Below are 20,983 nucleotides of genomic sequence, written 5' to 3'. Positions count from 1 at the left end.
CTCTATCTCCTTTTTAAAGGTTAGTGCCAGCAGTCTGGTTCCACCCTGGTTAAGGTGGAGCCCATCCCTTCAGAAGAGACTCCCCCTTCCCCAAAAGGTTCCCCAGTTTCTAACAAAACTGAATCCCTCTTCCTTGCACCATCGTCTCAACCACTTCCGGGGACCTGCACTTGGAACATGGAGCATTTCAGAGAATGCTACTCTGGAGGTTATCAGATTTAAAAACTTAACAAACCCCATTGTAGTCTGAATTTTTTATCTTCATTAAGCAAGAGATGAGAGTACTAAATTATTTTAGAATCATCTCATAATTATCACCTCCAAAATTTTCTGTTGATGTGAATCTGCTGCACATCTGGGCTGGCCATCTGATCCCCTTGTAGAGATTACCCCGATACACTTGAGGCATGAAAACAGCACAGACAGTTGATGAGTGGACTTTCACCAGAGCCCCATGCATCACCGCACTGATACACCTGAAGAAGGAGTACAGCATGGACAGCTGAAGGTTAGATTCAGAAAAGGAAATTGTATTAATAATAAAAAGTGCAAACTGTTCTGTCAAAAAATATTGAGATATGTAAAGTAATGCACTACTGCCAAATAGAAAACTAAGAATTAGACTAACAGTGTAAACAAAGCGTTCCCAAATAATTCATTATCTATACTGGATAATGAATAGGCAGAACTGCTGTTATAACAAAGTGTTAAAGCTTTTAAAAAAATCCTTGTTATTTCCACCATGTTGACTGATTCCACAGTGGTGAAATGGAATCACCAGGGATGCACTCAGGTGCATTGTGGCCTGAGGTTTCCTCATGGAGAGTTAACCTTAAAATCATAGGGGTAGATTTTCAAAACAGCGCGCAAGCGTACATGTGTGCGCGCTACCCAGCCGCTGTGCCGGGAGTCTCTGACCCCGCCCCGGACTGCCTCTTTTGTAAAGCCCCGGGACTTACACACGTCCCGGGGCTTTATGTGCGTCGCCGGGCCTTTTGAAAATAGGCCCGGTGTGTGTAAGCCCGGTTATGCGCGTAAATCCTCTGAAAATCCGGCCCATATTGCAGAACTAGAAACATTTAATATTTCATTCATCTGAAGTTGTTTGACCATGCAATTTATGTGCTAAGAGCATTTCCATGTATTGTAGAGTTGCAAAATTGTCAGCAAATGCATCCATCCGACCCCATGAGTATAAGTAAGAACTAGATGTGGAATGTGTAGAAAAATGATTGAAGGATTTTCCCCCAGGGATACCAGACTCAAGAAACAAGTCTCCCATACTCTATACGATTCCACAGGATAAAGACTACTCCCTCCTCAACAGCAATGGAGCTGCTGGAGAGGTCACAGAGAAAGAAAGCCAACCTGAATTTCCATGAGCTTGTCTCTGGGACAGGCCTTAAAAGATTCAGAGTTCTTGAATTCTCTGGGTTCCTTTGTCCAAAAAGGGCTTCTCTCTTTTTGTGACTATGGTACCACTTCATTGATTGATCACTACAATAAGTTGTAGTTTAGGCAATGGAATGTTTGCTTTTTCTAACTTAAGTGTCATTTTAATATAAATGCTGACTCCAACTTAGAAATCTAGGATTTTCTCCTTACATTTTGTGATTTTTCTTTTCCTATATCAGCAGGGTTTAAAGACTTGTTTTCAGGTGATTTGAAATAATTGCCATAACTAACAGACACTTTCCTCCTCCCCTTTGTTTTTTTTAAGTTGCTGACATGGGCTAATGTTCTGTTGATGATTTGCTGAGTAAAAGCTAAGTCATTTTGAATCTTGCTTCAGATCCTGCCTCTTTAAACTTGACCTGGTACTAATGTTCATTGGGGTGAAGGGGTGGGTTCATAAAGGGCCACATTTATATATTGACCCAAGGTAGAAGAGAGTCCAGAAATGATCTCGTTAAAGCAGATCCTCCTGATTTTAGACTTAGAATTGATCAAAAGAATAAGATGAATGGCACATTCACTAAGAGCAATTCCAAACTGAACATATATCATATTGGAGAATATAGGAAGAGATTCTTGTCTAAAGTAAAGAAAGGTCTGATCCCATCACTTACTTTCTTGATCAAAGGTTCTTGTTTCTCTGGTTTGAATAATCCAGTGAGCTAGGAGTGTTTAAGTAGGTTGAGAGGTCCATTAGGGACATGATCCCTGGACACACAGACCTTATTAATTGTATTCAGAATTTTAAGACTATTGTACACATATAAGCCATATTTTATATTCTAACTATATATTTTTTTTTTTTGGACATTGTAAGCTTTCTTCAGTTGCCCTTTTGGCTAGAAAGACAGGATATAATTGTAAGTCTGATGACAAGAATATAAAAAGCCTATATAGCTGTCTAGTTTTATGAAAACTCAGGGTTTTCCATTCATGAAATTATTTAATATATTTATGTGTTTCATAAACTGATATGAAGAAAATTTAAGTGTCTGAGATGACTTCAGGGGAGAAGTTGAGAGGTCATTAGAAAACAGACAAAGAATGAAAAAAGGTGAATAGGTTGACCAACTGCCCGGTTTTGGACCAGACAACCCGGTTTTGCAGCCTGTTATACAGTGTCCGGTTACAAATGGTAACAAATGGTAACCGGACACTGTAAAGTCCGTTCGAGCAAAGGCTGGTCTATCCCTATCTACCTTCTAATCAGCTGTGGCTGCGTAGCACCAATCAGCTGCCTGTTTACCTGTTTTTGGCAGCTTTGAAGACGGAGGAGGCCCCAGTGGGCCACGAATGGAACCCATCCTGTTCATGGCTGAAGACAAGTGAGGCCCCAGTAGGCCGCGAATGGAGCCCATCCCATTCGCAGTTGAATTCGGAGGAGGCCCCAGGGGGCCGCGAATGGAGCCCATACCCATCCTGGTCACAGCTGAATACCTACGCTGCGCCGACCTTCAGGGCCCAGACAGAAAAGTGGAAGTGCCTCCGGAGTAGCAGGTTGAAAAGGATGTACCCCAGGAGTAGCAAATCGGCAGGGAACCCAAGCCCTGCCAGTTGAAGAAGAAGGGTTCCCACCAGGAGCAGCGGCCGGCAGGGAAGTAGTAGATAGCCAGCAGGATATCCAAACCCTGTTGGGCAAATGTATGAGCAGAGAAGAGGGTAGGCCTTCAGCATCTTCCTTCTCGCCCATGGCAGAGGAGCCCTAGAATTTGAGAGAGCCTTTTGAGTGGGGTGAGGGGAGAGCAGCCTGTGTGTGTGTGTATGTATGTGAGGGAGGGAGAGTCAGTGAGTGTGCGAGAGCTATGTATATGAGGGAGAGAGAGTCTGTGTATGTGAGAGTCTCTGGGTGTGTGTATATGTGAGGGAGAGCTAGTGAGTTTGTGGTGGGAAAAATAGTGTGTGTGTGTCTGGAGGGGAGAGCCAGTGAGTGTGAAAAAGCCTGTGTCTGTAGGGGGAGGAGAGCCTGTGAGTGTGTGGGTAGGGAGGGAGAAAAGATTGTGTGTGTGTGTGTGTGTGTGTGTGAGGGAGTAGGGAGAGAGTCAGTGTGTTTTTGTGTGTGTGAGAGAAAAGTGTGCATGAGAGTCAATGTGTGAGAGAGAAAATAAATATGTTTGTTAGGGAGTTTGTGTGTATGAGAGAGGATAAAGTTTGCACTCTCTCTCTTCTCTACTAATCTATGACAATCTCAGGGTGACTGGAAATCAAAAGTTCCCAGGCATGGGAAGGAGGCCCCAGTGGGCTGTGAGCAGAGCCCATCCTGCTCACAGCTGAAGATGAGGAAGGCACCGGTGGACCGCAGTCGAGGAGCAGTAAGAAGCTAATGACCTAAATGTGGCCTGTGGCTGTGTGTGTGTGTGTGTGTGTGTGTGTGCCGAATGACAGGCACAGTGACAGGAGTGTGTGTGTGTGTGTGTATGTGTGTGAGATTTAGAGCCTTTGTGCCTGAGTGGGGGTGTGTGAGCAAGAAATTTTGTGGGGATATGTGAGCGAGGGATTTTGTGAGGTTGTGTGTTTGTGTGTGAAAGGGAACCCATGTGAAGAGATGTGTTGCGTCCGTCAGTCGCAGACGGCTGCGACCTCTCTACCTCGCCTCTCTTCTGCCCTTCTCTCCCTCCTTGGGGAAGATGGCTGCCTCCACTGCTGTTTGCTGAACCCCTCGGTGTCTCCAAGCCAGCATGGGCGTCCCCGTCCACCATGCTTCTTCCTGAGGCCTCTAAGGCATGCACGCGCACGCAGACTGCATTATTATCCATGTCATGGCGGGAACCTCGGGGCGGCCCCACCGCATGACGTTAGTACCTCCAGGTATTTAAACCTCCGCTCCACTCCTTTCCAGCGAGTTAGCAAGGACCGGTTTTGCTACTCTGACCACTTCTAAGCTGCACGCTTGGATTCTTGCTCCTACTGAAGCTCTGGGTATCCGCTCCTCAGGGACCTCTCGCTTCTATCTCGCCATATTGGGTGCTCTACCTAACCACCAGGACACCCGCCCCCCCGAGGGTCCTATCTGCTCTATTTCAGGAAACCCTTGGTGCTCCAAGGTACTCGCTCCTCGAGGGCCTATCCTGCTCAGGGTATCCTGCACCTTGGACCACTGGTCCTTTTCTTCATTCATCCACATAGGAAGTTACCAGCTGTGAATACGATTATGCTCCAGCTCTCCTCATTCCACCCTTCAGGTTCATGGGCTATCCTGCTCAGCAGAACACTCCGGACCTTCGCTATGTCTGGGTGAGATCATCTTCTAAAGAGACTATCTGGAGTGATTTTGCTGGACTACAGCACTATCCATTCCTTGTGCAAGTACCATCGTATTCAATGGCAGTATAATAAAGCTTTCCTTCCTCAATGTCTGCTTATCTGAGTTTAGCCTATCATTGTAGTTCCCCACGGGGACCCTCCCCGTGGGAGGAGTCATTGCCACAACGACCAAGGGTCCACATTATGCCACAAACCCAACAAGGTGTGTATGAGTGAGATAGAGAGCCTATGTGCAGGGGTGTATGAGTATGCAAAAGAGAGAAGGAGCCTGTGTGAGTGTGTTTGCCAGAAAAAGATGGAGCCTATCTGACGGTGCATGTGTGTGTGTGTGAGAGAGAGGGAGCCTGTGTAAGGGTGTGTGAGAGAAGGACAGAGGAAGCCTATGAGCGGTAGGGTGACCAACTGTGATAGAGCAAATCTGTGTGACAGTGAATCCATTGAGAGAGAGGGAGTGTGTGTATGAGAGAATAAACATGTGTGTATATGAGAGAAGAAAGTTTATGTATCCCTGTCGCCTCCTTCCACTCCGCAGTAATCCATGACAATCTCAGAATGATTGAAAATCAAGTTTCCAGGTATAGAGAGTTGGAGGTTTTTAAATCCTTAAATATTGGGTGTTATTTGATTAGTTTGATGTTTTTAAATATTTTATTGCTGGTTGGGAAATTTTATAAAGATTTTAAGTTTAAATAAGCTTTTAAATATTAGAGGTTCTGTTCATCAGATGCTTTGGATTATTTACTCTATTTATTAATATGGTTTTACTATTACAATTGATGTTTTATATTTCTTAATTTGTTATTTTATGAGAAATTGTGATGTTTCTGTATTTCCATACATTATTGCACTGCATGTAGAGTTGCATTTTTAGTTCAGTTCTTGTCATATATTTTTATTTATACTATGGTCTCTTTATTCTATTTTTGGCAAGTGACTGACTCTGCATGTATGAATGAGGTGAGGTAGCTAGCATGCTAGCATGTAGTTTCTGTGTAGGAATCTATTGCAGCTTGGTTTCTTGTTTTTCCATAATAGGAAGCAGAGATGTGAATCGGTACCAGACTCGTTTCCGGTATCGGGTTCGTGGAAAAACCGCGGGAAATCTTCGTTCCCGCGGTTCTTAGCGGTTTTTATTGGCTGTCTCGTGCCGAAAAAAAAAACCCTCCCCGAGCCTTTAAATCAAATTGTCTCAAATTATTTAGAATCCCCCACTCTCCCGACCTCCCCAAAACTTTTTTAAAGTACCTGGTGGTCCAGCGGGGGTCCCGGGAGTGATCTCCTGCTCTCGGGCCTTCGGATGCTAGTAAACAAAATGGTGCCGATGGCCCTTTGCCCTTACCATGTGACAGGGGCTATCAGTGCCATTGGCCGGCCCCTGTCACATGGTAGGAGCAATGGACGGCCAGCACCATCTTTAAAAATGGCACGGGCCATCCATTGCTCTTACCATGTGACAGGGACCGGCCAATGGCTCCAATAGCCCCTGTCACATGGTAAAGGCAAAGGGACATCAGCGCCATTTTGATTAGTGGCAGCCGACGGCCCGAGAGCAGGAGATCGCTCCCGGGACCCCCGCTGGATCACCAGGTTCTTTAAAAATGTTTTGGGGAGGTCGGGAGGGTTGTGGATTCGAAATAATTCGAAACAATTCGATTTAAAGGCTCGGGGTGGGTTTGGGGGTTGTTTTTCAGTGTGCCCTTTCTTCCCGCCCCCCCCCCCAAATGATAAGAAAACCACACGAACATTTTCATGGGGTTTTCCTATCGGTGTCGGGGCCCCCCTGAATTTTGAGGAGTTTGAAAATATTGTCCGATATTTTCAATCATCAGAAAAATGATTCACATCCCTAATAGGAAACGTATTGGTGTTTTAGGGTCTGGTGTAATATTTGCAGTGTTGCCTTTTCATGAGTAAGTTTGTTCATCCTGTTTTTGTCTGGGAAGTTTACCATTTTGTAATAGCAATTTAATTTATTCATGACTTTCTGAGGGCCAAGCCCATAAACAATGCATGATACCATGAGATCAAGGTGGATGATCTGAAATATATGCAAATTAATGCAAATGAGGGAGGGACAAACATGCCTCCTTGTGATTCCTCTCTTCCCCCAGCGTACTCAAGTGACAGCCGTGGTCTGTGGAAAAGTTGGCAACCCTAAAGGTGAACATTCTAGAGAGCTTTGGTTTAGTCCCTATAGATTTCTCATAACAAAACTGCCCAGTTTCCTCCCTCTCCGGCAACCCCCAAATGTCTACCTAACTTTTCTAACTGGAAAGTTGTCATATCTTTCTGAGGATCAAGCTCCACACAAAACTTGGTGCAGCTAGATCCATCCACTGCTATTAATTGCATCATAGGCATGGGATCTTCTTAGTGTTTGGGTAATTGCCAGGTTCTTGTGGCCTGGTTTGGCCTCTGTTGGAAACAGGATGCTGGGCTTGATGGACCCTTGGTCTGACCCAGCATGACAATTTCTTATGTTCTTATGTTCTTATGACGGACATCCTTGAATTATCTCCGGGGACTGTAGTTTCTAAAAGAGGAACTTTGTTGGTCTCTTTTGCATTCATATTGGATAGAAATTCTGTGCTTAGAATTTTCTTTCGTAACCGTTTACAGTTATTGCATGGTCATAAAATATGGATATATCTGGATGTTACTAGAATAACACAAGAGTGCAGGAAACATTTTCTTTCTATGAGATCTATAGTGTTGTCAGGGGTGGCACAATTTATATTAAGATATTCTTGCCAATCCTTGGTGAAACATCTAAATTCTAATTATATTTTTTGAATCTTCACAGTTGTGGCTATTCCTTGACACCCATGCCTAGGGAATACTCTTAAACAGGTTCAGCTAAATAACTTTGTTGTGCGGTTGGGCCATCTCTCATTGCTTTCTTTTTACATTTTAATTTTAGCTCTTTTTGTTTCTTGGTTTTCCCCTTTTTCCTATTTTTTCAAGGAGATATGTATAATAATGATGTATTTACTTTTGTTTATTTGTTTATTTAGCTTGATGTTACCCAGGTAGAGAGTCCATCAAGCTAGGTTGAGAGAACATTGTACAAATCTCATCTTTGTGTGTTTTCTCACTCCGAAGGACATCAAATCTTCACAAGAGTGTACTATTCTGTTCATACATCTCAATCTGCATATCAAAGTGGCCCCTAACCCCTAAACTACTACTTAAACCTCACCTCGAGTTTCTAGGTGGGCCTCCTATAGTAGCATAAATAGCTGCTTACTATGGTGCCACCCCCAGAGGCTCTCTCTGTCTCTCCCCGCCCCCCCCCCCCCTCCAGGGGCTGAAGGTAGGAATTGAGATGATTGTGGTATTACCACAAAGTGCAAAAACATTATCGCACTCTGTGATAATACCTATGCATAGTGCTCATTGTGATAAATAGGCTATTATCATAAAACACGCCCCTCTACCTATCGCATGTGATGAATCTAAACCAATGTTTGATTTCATGCATGTAAAATGGAAATTTAAATACATAAACTTCCAAAAATGAATAGAACAAAAGGGTATTTTGTAACAAAGCTTTCATTTCAACTGAAAATGAAGTACACAAACATTTTTCCTTTGTATATCACTAACTAGAGCTGTGTTTGCATCACAAAATTAAATATATCCAGATCAATATAAGTAATAGGAACCCTTCCTGGTCTGCCTAAATTATAAATATATTCTCTTCTTTCATTTCAAAATGAACCATGCTCTTTACAAAATAGTTTATTTAAACTGGGCTTTTACATGTCTTTAAGAGCTGACAATGTTGTCTTCTTCCTTATGATTTTCTTTAGGGCCACATTTAACTCTTTGCTTCTCAAGCTATAAATCAAAGGGTTTAACAGTGGGGGAGTGACTATATACATAGCAGTAGGCAGCTTGTTTGATTTCACAGAATCCCATGATGTGGGAAGCATATACACTGCTATTATAGTCCCATATAAGAGAATGAGGACTGTGAGGTGAGAGGAGCAGGTGGAGAAGGCCTTGCTTTTCCCCTCTGTAGAACGGATTTTCAGGATGTTGCTGATGATAAACATATAGGATGTTAGGGTTAGGAGAAAGGGGGTGAAAACTACAAACACAGATTCTACAAAGGTCATAATATAAATGATTGAGGTGTCTGTGCAGGAAAGTTTCAACAGTGCTGTGATTTCACAGAAGAAGTGATTGATTACATTGGAGTCACAGAAAGAAAAATGGGATATGACGACTGTGTGTGGCAATGACTCCAATGAACCTACTATCCATGAGACAGCTGCCAGAAGAGCACAGACCTTCTTGTTCATAACAATTGTATAACGTAGGGGATTGCATATCGCAACATAACGGTCATAAGCCATGGCAGCAAGAAGTGTATATTCTGTACTTACACACATCAAATAGCAGTACATCTGCAGAATGCATTCCCCCAAAAATATGCTATTGCTGCTTGCTAGGATTGCCAGCAGTTTTGGAATAATGGAGGTCAAAGAGCAGATATCTAATGCAGACAAGTTGGCCAAGAAGAAGTACATAGGGGTGTGCAGGTGTGGATCAGCACATACTATGCAGATAACGAGGAGGTTCCCCAACACGGACATCAGGTAGAGGAGTGAGAAGAGAGCAAAGAGAGGGAGCTGCAGCTCTGGGAATTCTGAGAACCCCAGAAGCAGGAATTCTGTCACACCGCTGTGATTTCCTAAATCCTTGTATTCATATGTCATTGTATGCTGAGAAATGAAAGAAAAAAAAGAATTGAAGGAGATTAATCAGAAACCAAGAATTGGAAACAGAAAAAAAGAATCACAGTTACAAAAATACAGAGCATTAGATTAACACACTGTCACATTCACAAAGGTAACACAGTTATATTGTGATATAATCACAAAGTTATATCTCAAAATATATAGACAGTCACTTAGGTGTGGCATTCATAGGTCAAGGCAAAGAGATACAAATTAATAAATTTGCTTACTTAAATGATTACAGTCATCTTGTTAAACTGTCACTAGTTATAGGCTCAAAGTCACTTCACCATACACACTAACACGGTATCTCAGTTATACTATCCTACTTCCACAGTGCAAGATTTATGTTGGTTGTTTATATTACTTTTTATTTCCCTGAATGATGTGGACCTGATCCATTCCATCTTCAAACTATGATGGGGGTACCACAAGGCAACCTCAGAACTCCCTGGATCATTTGGAAATGAAGTGATCAAACTGTCAAATAGCTCCATTTTTCTAAGACTAGAGTGATTCTGTCCTGTTTTGTTTTCTTTCCCAGCTGCATGTTTGAGCTTGCACAGCCCTGTTGATTTCCCTCAGAAATGCCAGATTAAAGTGCATGCATAGAAGGAGTGGATCAGGCTGTCCTGACAAACAGGGAGCCAGCTGCTAAGCCTACAACAGGGCTAGCACATTTTGCACTATTTGAAGCACATGCACATTGCCAAAAGCCTCCTCACATGGAAACTAATATTGGTAAGAATTAGAGAAAAGCTGATAGGGAAAGAGAGCCCCGACTCTGGAAAGGGGTTTGCCAGAGTCTGCACTGCCCCGATAAAGGAATCATTGAAACAGATTGTAGAGAAGGCAAGAGAAGGTGTTCCTTTATCAAAAATGGAAAGCTCTTTTAGAAATACATGCTGATCTCATTTGTATGGCAGGAGAGGTGAGCTCTTTTATTGTCAGGGCTAATGAAGGAAACAAAAGAACTCATGGTCACACCAATACCCATATCAGTTTTGTTCTGTTTTTATGAACATAAGAACATAAGAACATGCCATACTGGGTCAGACCAAGGGTCCATCAAGCCCGGCATCCTGTCTCCAACAGTGGCCAATCCGGACCATAAGAACCTGGCGCGCATGTTATAAAATCCAGGGTCGGCGCGCAAGGGGGTGCACAATTGTGCACCTTGCATGCGCCGAGCTGCGCTGCCTTCCACCATTTCCTCCCCCCTAGCCTGACCTTCCCACCCCTTCCTGTAACCTTTCCCCCCCTAACTCTGCTCTAACCCTCCCAAAAATTTTTATTTTGCCTTTTGTGCCTGCCGGCCAATTGCCGGCACGTGATCCTCCGACAGAGCAGCAATGGCCGCTCTGTCGGAGGTCTCTCGCCTCACTCCCGCCCCTGGATCGCCCACGCCCCGCCCATGCCCCTGCCTCGCCCCTTTTTGCAAGCCCCAAAACTTACACGCGTCCCGGGGCTTTACGCGCATCACTGGGCCTTTTAAAAATAGGCCCAGCACACATAGACCCGGTTATGCGCGTAAATCCTCCGGATTTACGCACGTAACCCATTTAAAATCCAGCCCTAAGTCTATCCCATGCTACTGATGCTAGTAACAGCAGTGGCTATTTTCTAAGTCAACTTAATTAATAGCTGGTAATCCTTATTCACTTCTCTTAGCCTCATTAATTTAAACAGTTATTTTGTAATAATGTAACTTTTTTTTCTTTCCTGTTTTCTTCCTCTTCCTCCTTTCTCTCCGTTGTGATGTCCATACGAACTTCTGTATATAAAGTGTTAAATAAATAAATAAATACTAATGGATTTCTCCTCCAAGAATTGTTGTGTATACGGGGTGTTTAGTGTGCCCTTGGGCCTCAGCCCAGGGCCAGGCCGAGGGTTGACGGCATGCTCCCTGAAGGCTGAACACGGTCTTACCCTCTGCCAGGCCTGCAAGCTCCCAGCGCCAACAACATGTTGTTGGTAGGGGAACAGTCCTCCGACTGTTCCGAGCCCTTTCGGACCTGCCGCTTGATCAGCATTGGAGCAGCAGGCCTGGCCTGAGGTTGAGGGCAGACGGAGGCCTTGACACGTAGACAGGACTATGATTGATGCGACGGCATCTTAGACAAGACTGGGTTGATGCGACGGCATCACATGCATGACGAGGAACTTGATCCACACAAGACAAGACATAAGGCAGGAGGACATCGGCAAAGTCTCTCAGGGCGCCCTACTCAGCCCACCCGCGGGACTGAGTCGCAGACCACCCTGTCCCAGGAGAGCAAGACACGTACAGGGAAGGTGCAGGCAAAGAGGAACTCCAATGTCGAAGCCGGTCATCCGAAGCTCCCTCTCTGGCTGGTGGCAACAGTGACTCTGGAGCACAGGGACCGATCATACTGGCAGACTGCACCAATCCCAGGCACACATCATCTGAGAACCGCAGCTCTGCAGGAACGGAAGGCTCAGGAGCACCCGACGAAAATGCAGGGAAGAACATCCTGGACAGGAAGACACATCAGGACGTGGGAGATCATGGCGGAACATCAGGACATGGTCAGGGACCTCAGGCAAGACATCAAGACATGAAGATGTGGCAGAACGGCAGACGAGACTAGGAGCTCCACGAAGAACAGAAGACCTTACAAGGCTCTGGCAGGCAGGAGCCTCCAGAGGGAAATCACCTCGATGCAAGGCAAAGACAGACTGAAGTTGAAGTCCTTTTATAGGGCTACAGACCAGCGACTCCCTGGGAGGAGTTTGGCAGGCCCACACCTAGCTGGCCCTATAACTACGGAGAAGTGCTGCGGGACGGCCCCTAGGGAAGGGCGTGGCTCAAACCAGGAAGTCCATGGAAGCACAAGCAGTCTCAGGCAGGCCCCACGGACAGCGAGGCCTCCCAGGCCCTGGAGCAAATCCTGGACAGTTCGCAGGCGAGACCCTGGCTTGGAGCGGCTTCCAGGAAGAGGTAAGGAGCCTCCCGTAGCCCCGCTACAGGAGGGTTCATAACAAGAACATATGAACATAAGAACATGCCATGCTGGGTCAGACCAAGGGTCCATCAAGTCCAGCATCCTGTTTCCAACAGAGGCCAAACCAGGCCATAAGAACCTGGCAAATACCCAAACACTAAGAAGATCCCATGCTATGGATGCAATTAATAGCAGTGGCTATTCCCTAGGTAAACTTGATTAATAGCAATTAATGGACTTCTCCTTCAAGAACTTATCCAAATCCTTTTTGAATCCAGCTACACTAACTGCACTAACCACATCCTCTGGCAACAAATTCCAGAGCTTTATTGTGCATCGAGTGAAAAATAATTTTCTCCGATTAGACTTAAATGTGCTACTTGCTAACTTCATGGAATGCCCCCCAGTCCTTCTATTATTCGAAAGAGTAAATAACTGATTCACATCTACTCATTCAAGACCTCTCATGATCTTAAAGACCTCTATCATATCCCCCCCTCAGCCGTCTCTCCTCCAAACTGAACAGCCCTAACCTCATAGGGGAGCTGTTCCTCATAGGGGAGCTGTTCCATCCCCTTTATCATTTTGGTTGCCCTTCTCTGTACCTTCTCCATCGCAACTATATCTTTTTTGAGATGCGGCGACCAAAATTGTACACAGTATTCAAGGTGCAGTCTCACCATGGAGCGATATAGATGTATTATGACATTTTCTGCTTTATTAATCATTCCCTTCCTAAAAATTCCTAACATACTGTTTGCTTTTTTGACTGCCGCAGCGCATTGAACTGACGATCTCAATGTGTTATCCACTATGACGCCTAGATCTCTTTCTTGGGTTGTAGCACCTAATATGGAACCCAACATTGTGTAATTATAGCATGGGTTATTTTTCCCTATATGCAACACCTTGTACTTGTCCACATTAAATTTCATCTGCTATTTGGATGCCCAATCTTCCAGTCTTGCAAGGTCCTTCTGTAATGTATCACAATCCGCTTGTGATTTAACTACTCTGAATAATTTTGTATCATCCGCAAATTTGATAACCTCACTCGTCGTATTCCTTTCCAGATCATTTTTATATATATATTGAAAAGCACAGGTCCAAGTACAGATCCCTGAGGCACTCCACTGTTTACCCTTTTCCACTGAGAAAATTGACCATTTAATCCTACTCTGTTTCCTGTCTTTTAACCAGTTTGTAATCCACAAAAGGTCATCGCCACCTATCACATGACTTAACTTTCCTAGAAGCCTCTCATGAGGAACTTTGTCAAATGCCTTCTGAAAATCCAAATGCACTACATCTACTGGTTCACCTTTATCTACATGTTTATTAACCCCTTCAGAAAAGTGAAACAGATTTGTGAGACAACACTTGCCTTCTGTAAAGCCATGTTGAATTTGTTCCATTAAACCACGTCTTTCTATATGTTCTGAGATTTTGATTTTTACAACACTTTCCACTATTTTTCCTGATAGGTTATAAATGTTTACTAATAGATCTGAAATTTCATTTTTGCGTTCCTTCAGAACCCTGGGCTGTATACCTCCAGTCCAGGTGATTTACCATTGTTCAGTTTGTCAGTCAGGCCTACCAAATCTTCTAGGTTCACCGTGATTTGTTCAGTCCATCTGAATCATTACCCATGAAAAGCTTCTCCAGAATGGGTATCTCCCCAACATCCTCTTCAGTAAGGACTGAAGCAAAGAAATCATTTAATCTTTCCACGATTACCTTATCTTTTCTAAGTGCCCCTTTAACCCCTCGATCATCTAATGGTCCAACTGACTCCCTGGCAGGCTTTCTGATTTGGATATATTTAAAAATGTTTTTACTGAGAGTTTTTGCCTCTACGGCCAACTTCTTTTCAAATTCTCTCTTATCCTGTCTTATCAATGTCTTTCATTTAACTTGATAACACATATGCATTATTCTATTTTCTTCTGTTGGATCCTTCTTTCAATTTTTGATTGAAGATCTTTTGGCTAAAATAGCCTCTTTCATCTCATCTTTTAACCATGCCGGTAATCTGTTTGACTTCCTTCCACCTTTCCTAGGGGGTCATTTTCGAAAGCAATCGCACGCGAATACGGACTTTTCACGTGCGATCTCTAAATGGGGGCGGCATCAAGACCGGAGCAGGAGGAGTCTGGGCGGCACCGGGGCAGACGCCATGACAACATCGCGGACAGAGAAACGGTAAGAACCCTTTTCGCTGCAAATTTCACTCCCAATAGCACCACATTTTATGATGGCGCTATTGGGTGCGAAAGCCGGCAACAATCGCACCGCAGAGGTTTGATTGCTGCCGGATTTTGCAGGCCCGCCCCCCACTTCGCCCCCCTATACCGCACGATTCAAGAAGCTGCAGTAGCTTAGAAAATTTGGGCCGTACGCCTGGATTTATCAAAATTCACTAAATATCGCATGCGATAGAAAAAGGGGTATGTTTTATGATAATAGGCAGTTTATTGCAATTTGTGCTAATACCTATGCGAAGCGCTAAGTTACCACAAATTGCAATAACTTTTTTGCACTTTGAGATAAGTGCCAGAATTTTGGTATTTCTTACAACCACTGGGGGGACCATATTTACTATCGGGCCGATACAGTAAAATTGCGGGAGAGCGGGCGAGTGCCCACTCTCCCAGTGCGTGCACAGGCCACTCTCCTGTGCATGCAATACAGTATTTTAATTTATTTAAATTAGGCCCGGCGGTTAAAAGAGGCGCTAGGGACACTACTGCGTCCCTAGCGCCTCTTTTTTGACGGAAGCGGCGGCTGTCAGCAGGTTTGACAGCCAACGCTCAATTTTGCCGGCATCGGTTCTCGAGCCCGCTGACAGCCATGGGTTTGGAAACCGGACGCCGGCAAAATTGAGCATCCAGTTTTCGACTCGCCAGCCGTGGGCCCATTTTAAATTTTTTATTTTTTTTTATTTTTAACTTTTTTAAACTTTCGGGACCTTCGACTTAATATTGCCATGATATTAAGTCGGAGGGTGCACAGAAAATCAGTTTTTACTGCTTTTCCCGGTGCACGGAGAAATTAGCGCCTACCTTTGGGTAGCGCTAATTTCTGATAGCAAAATGTGCGGCTTGGCTGCACATTTTGATTTCTGAATCGCGTGGGGAATACCTAAAAGGGCCATCAACATGCATTTGCATGTTGCAGACGCTATTAGGTTCGGGGGGGGGGGGGGGGGGGGGCTTGGACGCGCGTTTTGGATGCACTATTACCCCTTACTGAATAAGGGGTAAAGCTAGTGCATCCAAAATGCGCATCCAAATGCCGGCTAACAGTGTGCTCCGTTACCGGCTAACAGTGCGCTTGATGTTACCGCAAGCTAGGTTGAGAGAACATTGCACAAATCTCATCTTTGAGTGAGTTACCTCACTCCGATGGTCATCAAATCTTCACAAGAGAGCACTGTTCTTGTTTGTACGTCTCACTTTGAATGCCAAAGTGGCCCCTAACCCCTACACTAATACCTAAGCCTCACCTCAAGTTACTAGGTGGGCCTCCCATAGAGATATAAATACCTATCTAGTGTTAGTGCATTCTCTCTCCCTCTCCCTCTCTCTCCCTCCTTCCCTCCTCCGGGAGCTGCAGCTTAATGCTACTAAAATCGGCATTAGGGCTTTGCAAAACGGTAAACCCTGCCCACTCCCACCCCTAACTCCTCCTTTTTTTCTGATTTGCATTGCACCATATGTTATGGTGCTATCGCATGCATTAAAGGCATGTTTGCATGCGTTAAGGGATTTTTGCATGCGTTAAAGGTGCTTTACACATGCGAAAATGCCATAACACATGCGAAAATGCCATGACACTATTTGATAAATGACCCTATTAATGTGTGGAATACATCTGGATTGTGCTTCTAGGATGGTATTTTTTAACAATGTCCATGCCTCTTGCATACTTTTTAACCTTTGTAGCTGCTCCTTTCAGTTTTTTTTCTAACAATTTTTCTCATTTTATCAAAGTTTCCCTTTTGAAAGTTTAGCACTAGATTCTTGGATTTGCTTACTGTCCTCCTTCTAGTCATTGATTCAAATTTGATCATATTATGATCACTATTGCCAAGCGGCCCCTCCACCGTTACCTCTCTCACCAAATCCTGTGCTCCACTGAGAATTAGATCTAAAATTGCTCCCTGTCTTGTCGGTTCCTGAAACAATTTCTCCATAAAACTGTCATTTATGCCATCCAATTTGGTTAGCTTCCCTAGGTTCTCTTAGCATTTCACTGTCCGTCTCACCATCTTGACCAGGTGGACGGTAGTATACTCCTATCACTATACTCTTCCCCAACACACAAGGGATTTCTACCCATAAAGATTTGATTGTGCATTTAGTCTCATGCAGGATGTTTATCCTGTTGGATTCTATGCCATCCTGGACATAAAGCACCATACTACCTCCCGGATGCTTCTCTCTCTCATTGCGATATAATTTGTACCCTGGTATAGCACTGTTCCATTGGTTATCCTCCTTCCACCATATCTCAGAGATGCCAATTAAGTCTATGTCATCATTCACTGCTATCATATCCTAATTCTCCCATCTTACTTCTTAGACTTCTGTCATTAGCATACAAACATTTCAAAGTTTGTTTTTTGTTTGTATTATCATTCTGCTTTTTAATTGATAGGGATAAATTAGACTTGTTCAGCTCAGGTGAATTTTTAGTTACAGGCTCTTGGACTACTTTTCTTATTATTGGAACCTCACTGTTGGGATGCCCTAATTCTAATACATCATTAGTATCCTTTAAAGATACCTCTCTCCGAACCATGCGCTGCTGAGCGACTGTCGGCTTTCCCCTTTGTTCTAGTTTAAAAGCTGCTCTATCTCCTTTTTAAAGGTTAGCGCCAGCAGTCTGGTTCCACCTTGGTTAAGGTGGAGGCCATCCCTTTGGAAAAGACTCCCCCTTCCCCAAAAGGTTCCCCAGTTCCTTAAAAACTGAATATCTCTTCCTTGCACCATCGTCTCATCCATGCATTGAGACTCCAGAGCTCTGCCTGCCTCTGGTGACCTGCGTGTGGAACAGGGAGCATTTCAGAGAATGCTACCCTGGAGGTTCTGGATTTAAGTTTTCTACCTAAGAGGCTAAATTTGGCTTCCAGAACCTCCTTCCCTTATTTTCCTATGTTGTTTGTGCCGGCTCCTCCCCAGCACTGTCTAAAACCCTATCTAGGTGACGCATGAGGTCCGTCACCTTCACACCAGATAGGCATGTTACCAGGTGATCGTCATGCCCACCGCCACCTGGCTGTCTACATTCGTAATACAAACACACTAACTTCTGCTTTTTAGCTGCCTTACTGACTATTAAAAGCACAAACACACAAACACACTCAATAATATATCCTGTTAGTTTACATCTCCCCAATACTTTAAAAAAAAATAAATTCCCAAGCAAAGCTTACTGATTCCTTTCAGCCACCAGCAAGGTAATCCTCTCCTCTCAGTTTAAAGAATAATTAATATGAAAATTTAAATCTTTTAATAGTCAGATTGATCAAATCATTAAGTCCCATTCTGGAATGAGTTTTAATCTTCAGAATCAGGAGTTATTTGTACTAGAAAATTTTAGAATCTTCACACCTATCATTAGGAATCTAAGCCAATCTGCTGCACCTCTATTGACCTAATTCAGAGCCCAGTGCTGGTACCACACTGACACACATAAAGCATGCGTACAACACGGTTAGTTGCAGAGCGGATTTTCATCAGAAGCCCATGCAGAATTCATAGTGATATACATAAAGCATGAATAAATCACAGGCAGCTGAAGAGCATTGCTCTGATACACACAAAATGTGAATACAGCACAAAGAACTGAAGAGTAGCTCTTCAGAGCTCCATGCGGGACTTGCACTGATACAAAGTATGAATACAGCCCAGAGAGCTAATGACTGGATCTACATCAGAGGGCCATGCAGATGTCACATTGATACATGCAGAGCATGAATACAGCACGAACAGCTGAAAGGGGAATTTTAAAAAATAGATAGTATTACTATAATTAAAGATGCAAACTGTTCTGTAAAAAATAAACAGACATTCAGATATATAAGTAATGCATTACTGCCAAGTAGAAAACTAATAATAAGACTCAAAGTAAGTAAAAGATGTCACAAAATAGTTAAATAAATATGTATATATTGAATAACCTGAGCTGAGCCTGCTGATGTAAGACATTAATTAGCACCTTGCTGTCAGATTTCCCACAATGGTGAGGAGGACTTTGCAGGGTCTTAGTTTGGAGTTTCTCTTATAGAGATGTGTAAAGACTGCAGCCTGTGATTTCCTTGTGGAAAGAGAACCATAAAACCACGAGGGCTATAACAATTAAAGATTTAAATAATCTACAATTAAATCATGCATTTTCATTTCTTAGGGCACTTTCATGCAACTACTGGGTTTTGGACCTGTATTTGTGTCTCCAATAAAATCATTCAGCGAATGCATTCACCCAATTTTTGTGCTTGTGAGCACCAGCTGCAAAGGGTCTGCAAAGCTGAAGAAAGGATCCCCCCTTCCCTCGGTGTCACTGAACTCAAGACAGCAGTCTCTCACACTCTACATGCTGCAAGACAGCAGTCTCTCACACTACATGCTGCAAGACAGCAGTCTCTCACACTCTGTATGCTGCAAGACAGCAGTCTCTCACACTCTATACTCTACAAGAAAGCAGTCTCTCACGCTCTACATGCTGCAAGACAGCAGTCTCTCACACTCTATACGCTACAAGACAGCAGTCTCTCACACTCTGTATGCTGCAAGACAGCAGTCTCTCTCACTACATGCTGCAAGACAGCAGTCTCTCACACTCTGTATGCTGCAAGACAGCAGTCTCTCACACTACATGCTGCAAGACAGCAGTCTCTCATGCTCTGTATGTTGCAAGACAGCAGTCTCTCACACTCTACATGCTGCAAGACAGCAGTCTCTCACACTCTGTATGCTGCAAGACAGCAGTCTCTCTTGCTCTATATGCTGCAAGACAGCGGTCTCTCACACTACATGCTGCAAGACAGCAGTCTCACACTCTATATGCTGCAAGACAGCAGTCTCTGACAATCTACCTGCTGCAACAGGAAAGATCACTCCCTCAATAGCAATGGACCTGGCAGGCTTAGAGAGTGTACGGCAAAGCTATCTTGAATTTACATGAGCTTGGGATCTGCTGTGCTTGTTCACTTAGCGTGGAAGTAAAGGTTAACATGTAAAAACAAAAAAATATATAAGGTGATACCTTTTCATTAGATGAACTTAATCTATTTCCTGACTAGCTTTCAGGAGCTCCTACGTTCTTCCTCAGGTCAGAAGAGACTTGGAGGTGAGTTTGTCACAGAGACAGATCTTAAAATATTTGGAGTCCCAGAATTCTCTGACTGCTTCAATGTAAAAGTTGCCTTTCTGCGTCCATGCCTGTGGCATCAGGTTATTGACTGATCATTAAGATAAATTGCAGTTCAGGCACTGGAATGTTTCTTTCTTTCTTTCTTTTTTTTTTTTTAAATATAAGCATCATTTTAAAATAAACCTGATTCCAATATAGATATCTGGAAGGGATTTTTCTTTTCATTTTGTGGCCATTCTTTACTATCTGGAAATTGTTTTTCATGCTTTTCTTCCCCAGGCGATTTCAAATCTTCGTTTAGTTTTAAGTTGTCTTTTCATACCAATTTTCATCAGATAAATCTTAGCGGTTTACATAATTATGACTTTATAAACTACAAAAACATTTCAGTAGTATAAATACAGTTTGTCTAATGTGTGCAGCTCTTTTTCCGTTCTGGTTTTCTAAGTGGGAATGCTCTTTTGATGCTTTGCTGGGTCAGTCATGAGCCCTTTTGGATATCCCTTCATATCCTATCTCTGTAAATCTGATTGGGTTTTAAAATTTAGTGGGGTAGTGGGACAGTGGGATCAATAAGCTGAAGCTGAAGCAGAAATGATTTAGATGGAGCAAATCATCCTGACTTGAAACTTAAAAATTGCTCCAAAGATTAACAAGAAAAGCACTTTCTGAAGAAGAATTTGCGAACAGCATCTGAGGATTCATCGTATTGGAGAACAACATTTGTTTATGAGTTAAACTTAATTACCTACAATTCTCAAACTGCATCATATTAGGGTACATTAAACATTTATATCATCAAATATAAGTGAACAAACTCCACAACAATCAAACACCACCTCAATCTTACAGAATGGCTTCTCGTCTAAAGTCAAGTCTGAGCCCATCACTTACTTTCTTGGCAAATGGTTTCTCCATTTCTTGCATGAAGCGCCAGATGGGTTTGGAGTGGTTAAGTAGCTTAACAGGTTCATGTGGGAAATGATCCCTGGACACACAGAAGGTCTGACGCTTTTTTACTTTAAAATATCTTAGGCACTTAAATCTTCTTGGCAAAACTACCCTTGAGGCACAGCAGGAGTGTGCGTGTAGTTTTGGTGAAATAATTTTCGAAGCAAACTTAAACATGCAAATTTGCAATCAAAATGAGTGCATCTTAATGCCTGTGGAGCTGCC

The 20,983-nt window shown here is 43.4% G+C and overlaps 1 protein-coding gene across 1 annotated transcript in view; it reads left to right on the top strand.

The window, feature by feature from the left end:
• Window positions 1–9,195: 9,195 nt before the first annotated feature.
• LOC115077808 (vomeronasal type-2 receptor 1-like) overlaps window positions 9,196–20,983 on the top strand; it is a 144,075-nt gene continuing 132,287 nt past the window's right edge. Inside the window, exon 1 of the mRNA XM_029580094.1 lies at window positions 9,196–9,320. Coding sequence (XP_029435954.1) covers window positions 9,196–9,320 — 125 coding nt within the window. The remainder of the gene's footprint in view (window positions 9,321–20,983) is intronic.

This window comes from Rhinatrema bivittatum, chromosome 16 (assembly GCF_901001135.1).
Source record: "Rhinatrema bivittatum chromosome 16, aRhiBiv1.1, whole genome shotgun sequence".
Taxonomy (NCBI): Eukaryota; Metazoa; Chordata; class Amphibia; order Gymnophiona; family Rhinatrematidae; genus Rhinatrema; species Rhinatrema bivittatum.
The sequence above is the reverse complement of the archived record's forward strand: the minus strand, read 5'-3'. Positions and strand labels throughout refer to the sequence as shown.